The sequence below is a fragment of the Scyliorhinus torazame genome, chromosome 12 (assembly GCF_047496885.1).
Source record: "Scyliorhinus torazame isolate Kashiwa2021f chromosome 12, sScyTor2.1, whole genome shotgun sequence".
NCBI classification, from domain to species: domain Eukaryota; kingdom Metazoa; phylum Chordata; class Chondrichthyes; order Carcharhiniformes; family Scyliorhinidae; genus Scyliorhinus; species Scyliorhinus torazame.
The window spans coordinates 136,678,658-136,692,846 of NC_092718.1; the positions used below are offsets into that span (position 1 = coordinate 136,678,658).

At 66.6% G+C, this 14,189-nt stretch overlaps 1 protein-coding gene across 1 annotated transcript in view; it reads right to left on the reverse strand.

Moving 5' to 3' along the window:
• Positions 1 to 789: 789 nt before the first annotated feature.
• Positions 790 to 14,189, reverse strand: part of LOC140386613 (glycogen synthase kinase-3 beta-like) — a 326,343-nt gene continuing 312,943 nt past the window's right edge. Inside the window, exon 3 of the mRNA XM_072469090.1 lies at positions 790 to 2,198. Coding sequence (XP_072325191.1) covers positions 2,131 to 2,198 — 68 coding nt within the window. The 3' untranslated portion in view covers positions 790 to 2,130. The remainder of the gene's footprint in view (positions 2,199 to 14,189) is intronic.

Consider the following 14,189-nt stretch of genomic DNA (forward strand, 5'->3'; position numbering starts at 1 on the left):
ACAAACCATCAACCCTGTGATCCAAGAATGAGAAATGTCAGGGAGCCTTGAATTGGAAGTGCCCACACACCCCAAAATCCGTCAAACGCACTGCACATGACCGGTGTGACCAGGAAACTAGAAACTGGGGGCAGCATGGTGATCCAGTGGTTAGCACTGGTGCCTCACAGCGGCAGGAACCTGGGTTCAATTCTGGCCATGGGTGACTCTGTGGAGTTTGCATATCCCCGTGTCTGCATGGGTTTCCTCCGGGTGCTCCGGTTTCCTCCCACAGTCCAAAGATGTGCAGGTTAGGTGGATTGAACATGATAAATTTTCCCATTGTGTTTAAATGTTAGGTGGGTTACGGGGTGTGGGTGGGGGAGTACAAATGATCAACTGAGGTTGCTCCCCACGAACCACACAAAATGTGAAGATGGCACAGTTCCTCCTCTGCGACCCAGAACCTCGAGGCTCATGAACAACATGCCTCCATAGCCCAAGACTGCCTGCGTACCCATGGACCGTGCATTCTGCGATCTACGACCCAAACCCAAGACCCTCAAAACCAGAACCTTGTTTTCAACCCAGCTTGGGCAACCGAGATCAGGGCAACTTGCCATGGATTTGCGGCAGAGGATTAGAGGATTATCACAATCCGAATATCCAGATTCCAGAATGCAAATATGGTATGGTAGAGGGGAACGTGTCACCTGTGACCGTGATGTACACCGCCATCTCCCCACCCCTTGTTCCCTTAGCCTCCCAAAGAGGACCTGGGTTGTGTCGCAAGTACACCATCACAACAAGTTTTTAAAAAAAAACCTCCATTTTGATTTATTTAAAATGTTAGACAAATAAAACAACAGCTGTGCAGGGAGTCTGACCAGCAATGAAACCCAGCAAAACCCTGTGTGAAGCCCCAGACACCAAGAGAGACAGGACTGCAATTCCAGAGACACAGGGCCAGGTACCCTCACGCAGCCCAGGCAGAATCACATTGTCATTTCAAGCTCTGTAGGACTCTGTTAGTGCCGCACAGCTCTCCAACTGGGGGGAAAGGGAGGGACGGAGATGGGGAGCGAGGGGAGGTACGGAGGTGGGGAGAGGGAGGGACGGAAGAGGGGAGACGGAGGAACGGAAGAAGGGAGAGGGAGGGACGGAGGAGGGGAGAAGGAGGGACGGTGATGCGGAGAGGGAGAGACACAGAGGGAGGGGCGAGGGAAGATCAGAGACGGAGATGGGGGGGGGACGAGGGGAGGAGGTGGGGAGAGGGTGGGACGGAAGAGGGGAGAGGGAAGGACGGAGGAGGGGAGAGGGAAGGACGGAGGAGGGGAGAAGAAGGGACGGAGGAGGGGAGAAGAAGGGACGGAGATGGGGAGATGGAGGGACGTGATGGGGAGAGGGAGGGATGGGGAGAGGGAAGGATGGAGATGGGGAGGGATGGAGATGGGGAGTGGGAGGGATGGAGATAGAAAGGGAGAGACGCAGATGGAGAGAGGGAGGGCGAGGGAATGTCAGTGATGAGGAGAGGGTCGGAATGACAAGAGGGATGAAGGGGAGGTGTGAGTGGGAGGAAGGGATGGAAGAGGGAAGGGAAAGAGAGTCGAAGCGGTGAAGGACACGAAGAAGGGAGGAGGGCAGAGAATGAGACGGAGGGAGCCAGGGCTGGTGTGAAGAGAGGTGCGAGGGGGAGATGAGGTTGCGAGTTGGATAGGAGGAGGGGCTGGTGCTAAAAGAGGAGGGTGCGGGAAGGGAGTGTAGGGTACGAGGGGTTGGTCTGAATAGGGGAGGGAATAATGCAAGAGTGGGAGGGTTCGTGAGGGGCTGAGGGTGGGGCCAAGAGAGGGGAGAGGAGGAAAGAGGGAGCCGGGGTCGAGGGGGGGGGGGGGGGGGGGAAGAGAAGGACAGGAAGCAGCACGAGGTGGGGGGGGGAAAGCTTTCTGGTGGGGGGCTGATGGGCGGGTGCACGAAGGAAAGTGAAGGGTGCAGGAGGGGGAGCGCGCGAGAGGGGGAGAAGGAAGGGGAGGGAGGGAGAGGAGAGGGCATGGGCGAGGTAAGGTGAGGATGCAGGGAATCGAGGGAAGGGGAGGTTTTAGGCAGTGGGTCAGAGGAGAGGTGGGATGTCACTGTGCGGTGGAATCTCTTGTTTCATGACGAGTTGGTTCCTGAGGCGCCACTTGTTGAAGCCTTGTTATTCTCTGCAGCAGCTCCCTCTTCTACAATGAGAAAAAGAAAATGGTAATAAAATTCCATAATCTGTTGGGGAGGCAGGTTAGCGACAGAGCGAGAGCGGGACGGACAGAGCGAGAGCGGGAGGGACAGAGCGAGAGGGGGAGGGACAGAGCGAGAGCGGGAGGGACAGAGCGAGAGCGGGAGGGACAGAGCGAGAGCGGGAGGGAGAGAGCGAGAGCGGGAGGGACAGAGCGAGAGCGTGAGGGACAGAGGGAGAGCGTGAGGGACAGAGCGAGAGCGGGAGGGACAGAGCGAGAGCGGGACGGAGAGAGCAGGAGGGACAGAGCGAGAGCGGGAGGGACAGAGCGAGAGCGGGAGGGAGAGAGCGAGAGCGGGAGGGACAGAGCGAGAGCGGGAGGGACAGAGCGAGAGCGGGAGGGACAGAGCGAGAGCGGGAGGGACAGAGCGAGAGCGGGAGGGACAGAGCGAGAGCGGGAGGGACAGAGGGAGTGCGGGAGGGACAGAGCGAGAGCGGGAGGGACAGAGCGAGAGCGGGAGGGACAGAGCGAGAGCGGGAGGGACAGAGCGAGAGCGGGAGGGACAGAGCGAGAGCGGGACGGACAGAGCGAGAGCGGGACGGACAGAGCGAGAGCGGGACGGACAGAGCGAGAGCGGGACGGACAGAGCGGGAGGGACAGAGGGAGAGCGGGAGGGACAGAGCGAGAGCGGGAGGGACAGAGCGAGAGCGGGAGGGACAGAGCGAGAGCGGGAGGGACAGAGCGAGAGCGGGAGGGACAGAGCGAGAGCGGGACGGACAGAGCGAGAGCGGGACGGACAGAGCGAGAGCGGGACGGACAGAACGAGAGCGGGACGGACAGAGCGGGAGGGACAGAGCGAGAGCGGGAGGGACAGAGGGAGAGCGGGAGGGACAGAGGGACAGCGGGAGGGACAGAGGGAGAGGGACAGAGCGAGGGCGGGAGGGACAGAGCGAGAGCGGGAGGGACAGAGCGAGAGCGGGAGGGACAGAGCGAGGGCGGGAGGGACAGAGGGAGAGCGGGAGGGACAGAGGGAGGGCGGGAGGGACAGAGCGAGGGCGGGAGGGACAGAGCGAGAGCGGGAGGGACAGAGCGAGAGCAGGTGGAAAAGAGGGAGAGCTCGAAGGACAGATGGAGAGCGGGAGGGACAGAGCGGGAGCGGGAGGGACAGAGGGAGAGCGGGAGGGACAGAGGGAGAGCGGGACGGACAGAGCGGGAGGGACAGAGGGAGAGCGGGAGGGACAGAGGGAGAGCGGGAGGGACAGAGGGACAGCGGGAGGGACAGAGGGACAGAGGGAGGGACAGAGGGAGAGGGACAGAGCGAGGGCGGGAGGGACAGAGCGAGAGCGGGAGGGACAGAGCGAGAGCGGGAGGGACAGAGCGAGGGCGGGAGGGACAGAGCGAGGGCGGGAGGGACAGAGCGAGAGCGGGAGGGACAGAGGGAGGGCGGGAGGGACAGAGCGAGGGCGGGAGGGACAGAGCGAGAGCGGGAGGGACAGAGCGAGAGCAGGTGGAAAAGAGGGAGAGCTCGAAGGACAGATGGAGAGCGGGAGGGACAGAGTGGGAGCGACAGAGGGAGAGCGGGAGGGACAGAGGGAGAGCGGGACGGACAGAGCGGGAGGGACAGAGGGAGAGCGGGAGGGACAGAGGGAGAGAGGGAGGGACTGAGCGAGAGCGGAAGGGGCAGAGGGAGAGCGGGAAGGACAGAGACAGAGCATGAAGGACAGAGCGAGAGCGTGAGGGGCAGAGCGAGAGCGGGAGGGACAAAGCGAGAGCCAGAGGGACAGAGGGACAGAGGGAGAGCTGGTGGAAAAGAGGGAGAGCTCGAAGGACAGAGGGAGAGCGGGAGGGACAGAGCGGGAGGGACAGAGCGGGAGCGGGAGGGGCAGAGGGGGAGCGGGAGGGGGCAGAGGGGGAGTGGGGAGGGATAGAGGGGGAGTGGGAGGGATAGAGGGGGAGTGGGAGGGATAGAGGGGGAGTGGGAGGGATAGAGGGAGAGCGGGAGGACAGAGCGGGAGCAGGAGGGACAGAGGGAGAGGGACAGAGCGATGAGCGGGAGGGACAGAGGGGGAGCAGGAAGGACAGAGGGAGAGCAGGAGGGACAGAGCGAGAGAGGGAGGGACAGAGCGAGAGCGGGAGGGTCAGAGCGAGAGCGGGAGGGACAGAGCGAGAGCGGGAGGGACAGAGCGAGAGCGGGAGGGACAGAGCGAGAGCGGGAGGGAGAGTGGAGGGCAGAGCGACAGCGGGAGGGACAGAGCGAGAGCGGGACGGACAGAGCGGGAGGGACAGAGGGAGAGCGGGAGGGACAGAGCGAGAGCGGGAGGGACAGAGCGAGAGCGGGAGGGACAGAGCGAGAGCGGGAGGGACAGAGCGAGAGCGGGACGGACAGAGCGAGAGCGGGACGGACAGAGCGAGAGCGGGACGGACAGAGCGAGAGCGGGACGGACAGAGCGGGAGGGACAGAGCGAGAGCGGGAGGGACAGAGGGAGAGCGGGAGGGACAGGGCGAGAGCGGGAGGGACAGAGCGAGAGCGGGAGGGACAGAGCGAGAGCGGGAGGGGACAGAGCGAGAGCGGGAGGGACAGAGCGAGAGCGGGAGGGACAGAGCGAGAGCGGGAGGGACAGAGCGAGAGCGGGAGGGACAGAGCGAGAGCGGGAGGGACAGAGCGAGAGCGGGAGGGACAGAGCGAGAGCGGGAGGGACAGAGCGAGAGCGGGAGGGACAGAGCGAGAGCGGGAGGGACAGAGGGAGAGCGGGAGGGACAGAGGGAGAGCGGGAGGGACAGAGGGACAGCGGGAGGGACAGAGGGACAGCGGGAGGGACAGAGGGAGAGGGACAGAGCGAGGGCGGGAGGGACAGAGCGAGAGCGGGAGGGACAGAGCGAGAGCGGGAGGGACAGAGCGAGGGCGGGAGGGACAGAGGGGAGAGCGGGAGGGACAGAGGGAGGGCGGGGAGGGACAGAGCGAGGGCGGGAGGGACAGAGCGAGAGCGGGAGGGGACAGAGCGAGAGCAGGTGGAAAAGAGGGAGAGCTCGAAGGACAGATGGAGAGCGGGAGGGACAGAGCGGGAGCGGGAGGGACAGAGGGAGAGCGGGAGGGACAGAGGGAGAGCGGGACGGACAGAGCGGGAGGGACAGAGGGAGAGCGGGAGGGACAGAGGGAGAGCGGGAGGGACAGAGGGACAGCGGGAGGGACAGAGGGACAGAGGGAGGGACAGAGGGAGAGGGGACAGAGCGAGGGCGGGAGGGACAGAGCGAGAGCGGGAGGGACAGAGCGAGAGCGGGAGGGACAGAGCGAGGGCGGGAGGGACAGAGCGAGAGCGGGAGGGACAGAGGGAGGGCGGGAGGGACAGAGCGAGGGCGGGAGGGACAGAGCGAGAGCGGGAGGGACAGAGCGAGAGCAGGTGGAAAAGAGGGAGAGCTCGAAGGACAGATGGAGAGCGGGAGGGACAGAGTGGGAGCGACAGAGGGAGAGCGGGAGGGACAGAGGGAGAGCGGGACGGACAGAGCGGGAGGGACAGAGGGAGAGCGGGAGGGACAGAGGGAGAGAGGGAGGGACTGAGCGAGAGCGGAAGGGGCAGAGGGAGAGCGGGAAGGACAGAGACAGAGCATGAAGGACAGAGCGAGAGCGTGAGGGGCAGAGCGAGAGCGGGAGGGACAAAGCGAGAGCCAGAGGGACAGAGGGACAGAGGGAGAGCTGGTGGAAAAGAGGGAGAGCTCGAAGGACAGAGGGAGAGCGGGAGGGACAGAGCGGGAGGGACAGAGCGGGAGCGGGAGGGGCAGAGGGGGAGCGGGAGGGGGCAGAGGGGGAGTGGGAGGGATAGAGGGGGAGTGGGAGGGATAGAGGGGGAGTGGGAGGGATAGAGGGGGAGTGGGAGGGATAGAGGGAGAGCGGGAGGGACAGAGCGGGAGCAGGAGGGACAGAGGGAGAGGGACAGAGCGAGAGCGGGAGGGACAGAGGGGGAGCAGGAAGGACAGAGGGAGAGCAGGAGGGACAGAGCGAGAGAGGGAGGGACAGAGCGAGAGCGGGAGGGTCAGAGCGAGAGCGGGAGGGACAGAGCGAGAGCGGGAGGGACAGAGCGAGAGCGGGAGGGACAGAGCGAGAGCGGGAGGGAGAGTGGGAGGGCAGAGCGACAGCGGGAGGGACAGAGGGAGAGTGGGAGGGACAGAGGGAAAGCGGGAGGGACAGAGGGAGAGCGGGAGGGACAGAAGGAGAGTGGGAGGGACAGAGGGAGAGCAGGAGGGTCAGAGCGAGAGCGGGACGGACAGAGCGAGAGCGGGACGGACAGAGCGAGAGCGGGACGGACAGAGCGGGAGGGACAGAGGGAGAGCGGGAGGGACAGAGCGAGAGCGGGACGGACAGAGCGAGAGCGGGAGGGACAGAGCGAGAGCGGGAGGGACAGAGCGAGAGCGGGAGGGACAGAGGGAGAGCGGGAGGGACAGAGCGAGAGCGGGAGGGACAGAGCGAGAGCGGGACGGACAGAGCGAGAGCGGGACGGACAGAGCGAGAGCGGGACGGACAGAGCGGGAGGGACAGAGCGAGAGCGGGAGGGACAGAGGGAGAGCGGGAGGGACTGAGGGAGAGCGGGAGGGACAGAGGGAGAGCGGGAGGGACAGAGCGAGAGCGGGAGGGACAGAGCGAGAGCGGGAGGGACAGAGCGACAGCGGGAGGGACAGAGCGACAGCGGGAGGGACAGAGCGAGAGCGGGAGGGACAGAGCGAGAGCGGGAGGGACAGAGCGAGAGCGGGAGGGACAGAGCGAGAGCGGGAGGGACAGAGCGAGAGCGGGAGGGACAGAGCGAGAGCGGGAGGGACAGAGGGACAGCGGGAGGGACAGAGGGACAGCGGGAGGGACAGAGGGAGAGGGACAGAGCGAGGGCGGGAGGGACAGAGCGAGAGCGGGAGGGACAGAGCGAGGGCGGGAGGGACAGAGCGAGAGCGGGAGGAACAGAGGGAGAGCGGGAGGGACAGAGGGAGGGCGGGAGGGGGCAGAGGGGGAGTGGGAGGGATAGAGGGGGAGTGGGAGGGATAGAGGGGGAGTGGGAGGGATAGAGGGGGAGTGGGAGGGATAGAGGGAGAGCGGGAGGGACAGAGCGGGAGCAGGAGGGACAGAGGGAGAGGGACAGAGCGAGAGCGGGAGGGACAGAGGGGGAGCAGGAGGGACAGAGCGAGAGAGGGAGGGACAGAGCGAGAGCGGGAGGGACAGAGCGAGGACGGGGGGGACAGAGCGAGAGCGGGAGGGACAGAGCGAGAGCGGGAGGGACAGAGCGAGAGCGGGAGGGAGAGTGGGAGGGACAGAGGGAAAGCGGGAGGGACAGAGGGAGAGCGGGAGGGACAGAGGGAGAGTGGGAGGGACAGAGGGAGAGCAGGAGGGACAGAGGGAGAGCTCGAATGACAGAGGGACAGAGGGAGCGCAGGTGGGAAAGAGGGAGAGCTCGAAGGACAGAGGGAGAGCGGGAGAGACAGAGCGGGAGCGGGACGGACAGAGGGAGAGGGGGAGGGACAGAGGGAGAGCGGGACGGACAGAGGGAGAGGGTGAGGGACAGAAGGAGAGGGGGTGGGACAGAGGGAGAGCGGGAGGGACAGAGGGAGAGGGGGAGGGACAGAGGGAGAGCGGGAGGGACAGAGGGAGAGCGGGACGGACAGAGGGAGAGCGGGACGGACAGAGGGAGAGCGGGACGGACAGAGGGAGAGCGGGACGGACAGAGCGGGAGGGACAGACGCACAGCGGGAGGGACAGAGTGAGAGCGGGAGGACAGATCGAGAGCGGGAGGGACAGAGGGAGAGCGGGAGGGACAGAGGGAGAGCGGGAGGGAGAGCGGATGGGACAGAGGGAGAGCGGATGGGACAGAGGGAGAGCGGATGGGATAGAGGGAGAGCGGGAGGGACAGAGGGAGAGCGGGAGGGACAGAGCGAGAGCGGGAGGGACAGAGGGAGAGCGGGAGGGACAGAGGGAGAGCGGGAGGGAGAGCGGGAGGGACAGAGGGAGAGCGGAAGGGACAGAGCGAGGGCGGGAGGGACAGAGCGAGAGCGGGAGGGACAGAGCGACAGCAGGTGGAAAAGAGGGAGAGCTCGAAGGACAGATGGAGAGCGGGAGGGACAGAGCGGGAGCGGGAGGGACAGAGGGAGAGCGGGAGGGAGAGCGGGACAGACAGAGCGGGAGGGACAGAGGGAGAGCGGGAGGGACAGAGGGAGAGCGGGAGGGAGAGCGGGAGGGACAGAGGGAGAGCGGGAGGGACAGAGGGAGAGCGGGAGGGACAGAGGGAGAGCGGGAGGGACAGAGGGAGAGAGGGAGGGACTGAGCGAGAGCGGAAGGGGCAGAGGGAGAGCGGGAAGGACAGAGACAGAGCATGAAGGACAGAGCGAGAGCGTGAGGGACAGAGCGAGAGCGTGAGGGACAGAGCGAGAGCGGGAGGGACAGAGCGAGAGCGGGAGGTACAGAGCGAGAGCGGGAGGGACAGAGCGAGAGCGGGAGGGACAGAGCGAGAGCGGGAGGGACAGAGCGAGAGCGGGAGGGACAGAGCGAGAGCGGGAGGGACAGAGGGACAGCGGGAGGGACAGAGGGAGAGGGACAGAGCGAGGGCGGGAGGGACAGAGCGAGAGCGGGAGGGACAGAGCGAGGGCGGGAGGGACAGGGCGAGAGCGTGAGGGACAGAGCGAGAGCGGGAGGGACAAAGCGAGAGCCAGAGGGACAGAGGGAGAGCTGGTGGAAAAGAGGGAGAGCTCGAAGGACAGAGGGAGAGCGGGAGGGACAGAGCGGGAGGGACAGAGGGAGAGCGGGAGGGACAAAGGGAGAGCGGGAGGGGGCAGAGGGGGAGTGGGAGGGATAGAGGGGGAGTGGGAGGGATAGAGGGGGAGTGGGAGGGATAGAGGGGGAGTGGGAGGGATAGAGGGAGAGCGGGAGGGACAGAGCGGGAGCAGGAGGGACAGAGGGAGAGGGACAGAGCGAGAGCGGGAGGGACAGAGGGGGAGCAGGAGGGACAGAGCGAGAGAGGGAGGGACAGAGCGAGAGCGGGAGGGACAGAGCGAGGACGGGGGGGACAGAGCTAGAGCGGGAGGGACAGAGCGAGAGCGGGAGGGACAGAGCGAGAGCGGGAGGGAGAGTGGGAGGGACAGAGGGAAAGCGGGAGGGACAGAGGGAGAGCGGGAGGGACAGAGGGAGAGTGGGAGGGACAGAGGGAGAGCAGGAGGGACAGAGGGAGAGCTCGAATGACAGAGGGACAGAGGGAGCGCAGGTGGGAAAGAGGGAGAGCTCGAAGGACAGAGGGAGAGCGGGAGGGATAGAGCGAGAGCGGGAGGGACAGAGCGAGAGCGGGAGGGACAGAGGGAGAGCGGGACGGACAGAGCGGGAGGACAGATCGAGAGCGGGAGGGACAGAGGGAGAGCGGGAGGGACAGAGGGAGAGCGGATGCGACAGAGGGAGAGCAGGAGGGACAGAGGGAGAGCGGGAGGGACAGAGCGAAAGCGGGAGGGACAGAGCGAGAGCGGGAGGGACAGAGCGAGAGCGGGAGTGACAGAGGGAGAGCGGGAGGGACAGAGCGAGAGCGGGAGGGACAGAGCGAGAGCGGAAGGGACAGAGCGAGAGCGGGAGGGACAGAGCGAGAGCGGGAGGGACAGAGCGAGAGCGGGAGGGACAGAGCGAGAGCGGGAGGGACAGAGGGAGTGCGGGAGGGACAGAGCGAGAGCGGGAGGTACAGAGCGAGAGCGGGAGGGACAGAGCGAGAGCGGGAGGGACAGAGCGAGAGCGGGAGGGACAGAGCGAGAGCGGGAGGGACAGAGCGAGAGCGGGAGGGACAGAGCGAGAGCGGGACGGACAGAGCGAGAGCGGGACGGACAGAGCGAGAGCGGGACGGACAGAGCGAGAGCGGGACGGACAGAGCGAGAGCGGGACGGACAGAGCGAGAGCGGGACGGACAGAGCGAGAGCGGGAGGGACAGAGCGAGAGCGGGAGGGACAGAGCGAGAGCGGGAGGGACAGAGCGAGAGCGGGAGGGACAGAGCGAGAGCGGGACGGACAGAGCGAGAGCGGGACGGACAGAGCGAGAGCGGGACGGACAGAGCGAGAGCGGGACGGACAGAGCGAGAGCGGGACGGACAGAGCGAGAGCGGGACGGACAGAGCGAGAGCGGGACGGACAGAGCGAGAGCGGGACGGACAGAGCGGGAGGGACAGAGGGAGAGCGGGAGGGACAGAGCGAGAGCGGGACGGACAGAGCGAGAGCGGGAGGGACAGAGCGAGAGCGGGAGGGACAGAGCGAGAGCGGGAGGGACAGAGGGAGAGTGGGAGGGACAGAGCGAGAGCGGGAGGGACAGAGCGAGAGCGGGACGGACAGAGCGAGAGCGGGACGGACAGAGCGAGAGCGGGACGGACAGAGCGGGAGGGACAGAGCGAGAGCGGGAGGGACAGAGGGAGAGCGGGAGGGACAGAGGGAGAGCGGGAGGGACAGAGCGAGAGCGGGAGGGACAGAGCGAGAGCGGGAGGGACAGAGCGACAGCGGGAGGGACAGAGCGAGAGCGGGAGGGACAGAGCGAGAGCGGGAGGGACAGAGCGAGAGCGGGAGGGACAGAGCGAGAGCGGGAGGGACAGAGGGAGAGCGGGAGGGACAGAGCGAGAGCGGGAGGGACAGAGCGAGAGCGGGAGGGACAGAGCGACAGCGGGAGGGACAGAGCGAGAGCGGGAGGGACAGAGCGAGAGCGGGAGGGACAGAGCGAGAGCGGGAGGGACAGAGCGAGAGCGGGAGGTACAGAGCGAGAGCGGGAGGGACAGAGCGAGAGCGGGAGGGACAGAGCGAGAGCGGGAGGGACAGAGCGAGAGCGGGAGGGACAGAGGGACAGCGGGAGGGACAGAGGGACAGCGGGAGGGACAGAGGGAGAGGGACAGAGCGAGGGCGGGAGGGACAGAGCGAGAGCGGGAGGGACAGAGCGAGGGCGGGAGGGACAGAGCGAGAGCGGGAGGAACAGAGGGAGAGCGGGAGGGACAGAGGGAGGGCGGGAGGGACAGAGCGAGGGCGGGAGGGACAGAGCGAGAGCGGGAGGGACAGAGCGAGAGCAGGTGGAAAAGAGGGACAGCTCGAAGGACAGATGGAGAGCGGGAGGGACAGAGCGGGAGCGGGAGGGACAGAGGGAGAGCGGGAGGGACAGAGGGAGAGCGGGACGGACAGAGCGGGAGGGACAGAGGGAGAGCGGGAGGGACAGAGGGAGAGCGCGAGGGACAGCGGGAGGGACAGAGGGAGAGGGACAGAGCGAGGGCGGGAGGGACAGAGCGAGAGCGGGAGGGACAGAGCGAGAGCGGGAGGGACAGAGCGAGAGCGGGAGGGACAGAGCGAGGGCGGGAGGGACAGAGGGAGAGCGGGAGGGACAGAGGGAGGGCGGGAGGGACAGAGCGAGGGCGGGAGGGACAGAGCGAGAGCGGGAGGGACAGAGCGACAGCAGGTGGAAAAGAGGGAGAGCTCGAAGGACAGATGGAGAGCGGGAGGGACAGAGCGGGAGCGGGAGGGACAGACGCACAGCGGGAGGGAGAGCGGGACAGACAGAGCGGGAGGGACAGAGGGAGAGCGGGAGGGACAGAGGGAGAGAGGGAGGGACTGAGCGAGAGCGGAAGGGGCAGAGGGAGAGCGGGAAGGACAGAGACAGAGCATGAAGGACAGAGCGAGAGCGTGAGGGACAGAGCGAGAGCGTGAGGGACAGAGCGAGAGCGGGAGGGACAGAGCGAGAGCGGGAGGTACAGAGCGAGAGCGGGAGGGACAGAGCGAGAGCGGGAGGGACAGAGCGAGAGCGGGAGGGACAGAGCGAGAGCGGGAGGGACAGAGGGACAGCGGGAGGGACAGAGGGACAGCGGGAGGGACAGAGGGAGAGGGACAGAGCGAGGGCGGGAGGGACAGAGCGAGAGCTGGAGGGACAGAGCGAGGGCGGGAGGGACAGAGCGAGAGCGTGAGGGACAGAGCGAGAGCGGGAGGGACAAAGCGAGAGCCAGAGGGACAGAGGGAGAGCTGGTGGAAAAGAGGGAGAGCTCGAAGGACAGAGGGAGAGCGGGAGGGACAGAGCGGGAGGGACAGAGGGAGAGCGGGAGGGACAAAGGGAGAGCGGGAGGGGGCAGAGGGGGAGTGGGAGGGATAGAGGGGGAGTGGGAGGGATAGAGGGGGAGTGGGAGGGATAGAGGGGGAGTGGGAGGGATAGAGGGAGAGCGGGAGGGACAGAGCGGGAGCAGGAGGGACAGAGGGAGAGGGACAGAGCGAGAGCGGGAGGGACAGAGGGGGAGCAGGAGGGACAGAGCGAGAGAGGGAGGGACAGAGCGAGAGCGGGAGGGACAGAGCGAGGACGGGGGGGACAGAGCGAGAGCGGGAGGGACAGAGCGAGGACGGGGGGGACAGAGCGAGAGCGGGAGGGACAGAGCGAGAGCGGGAGGGACAGAGCGAGAGCGGGAGGGAGAGTGGGAGGGACAGAGGGAAAGCGGGAGGGACAGACGGAGAGCGGGAGGGACAGAGGGAGAGTGGGAGGGACAGAGGGAGAGCAGGAGGGACAGAGGGAGAGCTCGAATGACAGAGGGACAGAGGGAGCGCAGGTGGGAAAGAGGGAGAGCGGGAGGGACAGAGCGAGAGCGGGAGGGACAGAGCGAGAGCGGGAGGGACAGAGCGACAGCGGGAGGGACAGAGCGAGAGCGGGAGGGACAGAGCGAGAGCGGGAGGGACAGAGCGAGGGCGGGAGGGACAGAGCGAGAGCGGGAGGAACAGAGGGAGAGCGGGAGGGACAGAGGGAGGGCGGGAGGGACAGAGCGAGGGCGGGAGGGACAGAGCGAGAGCGGGAGGGACAGAGCGAGAGCAGGTGGAAAAGAGGGACAGCTCGAAGGACAGATGGAGAGCGGGAGGGACAGAGCGGGAGCGGGAGGGACAGAGGGAGAGCGGGAGGGACAGAGGGAGAGCGGGACGGACAGAGCGGGAGGGACAGAGGGAGAGCGGGAGGGACAGATGGAGAGCGCGAGGGACAGCGGGAGGGACAGAGGGAGAGGGACAGAGCGAGGGCGGGAGGGACAGAGCGAGAGCGGGAGGGACAGAGCGAGAGCGGGAGGGACAGAGCGAGAGCGGGAGGGACAGAGCGAGGGCGGGAGGGACAGAGGGAGGGCGGGAGGGACAGAGGGAGGGCGGGAGGGACAGAGCGAGGGCGGGAGGGACAGAGCGAGAGCGGGAGGGACAGAGCGACAGCAGGTGGAAAAGAGGGAGAGCTCGAAGGACAGATGGAGAGCGGGAGGGACAGAGCGGGAGCGGGAGGGACAGAGGGAGAGCGGGAGGGAGAGCGGGACAGACAGAGCGGGAGGGACAGAGGGAGAGCGGGAGGGACAGAGGGAGAGCGGGAGGGACAGAGGGAGAGAGGGAGGGACTGAGCGAGAGCGGAAGGGGCAGAGGGAGAGCGGGAAGGACAGAGACAGAGCATGAAGGACAGAGCGAGAGCGTGAGGGACAGAGCGAGAGCGTGAGGGACAGAGCGAGAGCGGGAGGGACAGAGCGAGAGCGGGAGGTACAGAGCGAGAGCGGGAGGGACAGAGCGAGAGCGGGAGGGACAGAGCGAGAGCGGGAGGGACAGAGCGAGAGCGGGAGGGACAGAGCGAGAGCGGGAGGGACAGAGGGACAGCGGGAGGGACAGAGGGACAGCGGGAGGGACAGAGGGAGAGGGACAGAGCGAGGGCGGGAGGGACAGAGCGAGAGCGGGAGGGACAGAGCGAGGGCGGGAGGGACAGAGCGAGAGCGTGAGGGACAGAGCGAGAGCGGGAGGGACAAAGCGAGAGCCAGAGGGACAGAGGGAGAGCTGGTGGAAAAGAGGGAGAGCTCGAAGGACAGAGGGAGAGCGGGAGGGACAGAGCGGGAGGGACAGAGGGAGAGCGGGAGGGACAAAGGGAGAGCGGGAGGGGGCAGAGGGGGAGTGGGAGGGATAGAGGGGGAGTGGGAGGATAGAGGGGGAGTGGGAGGGATAGAGGGGGAGTGGGAGGGATAGAGGGAGAGCGGGAGGGACAGA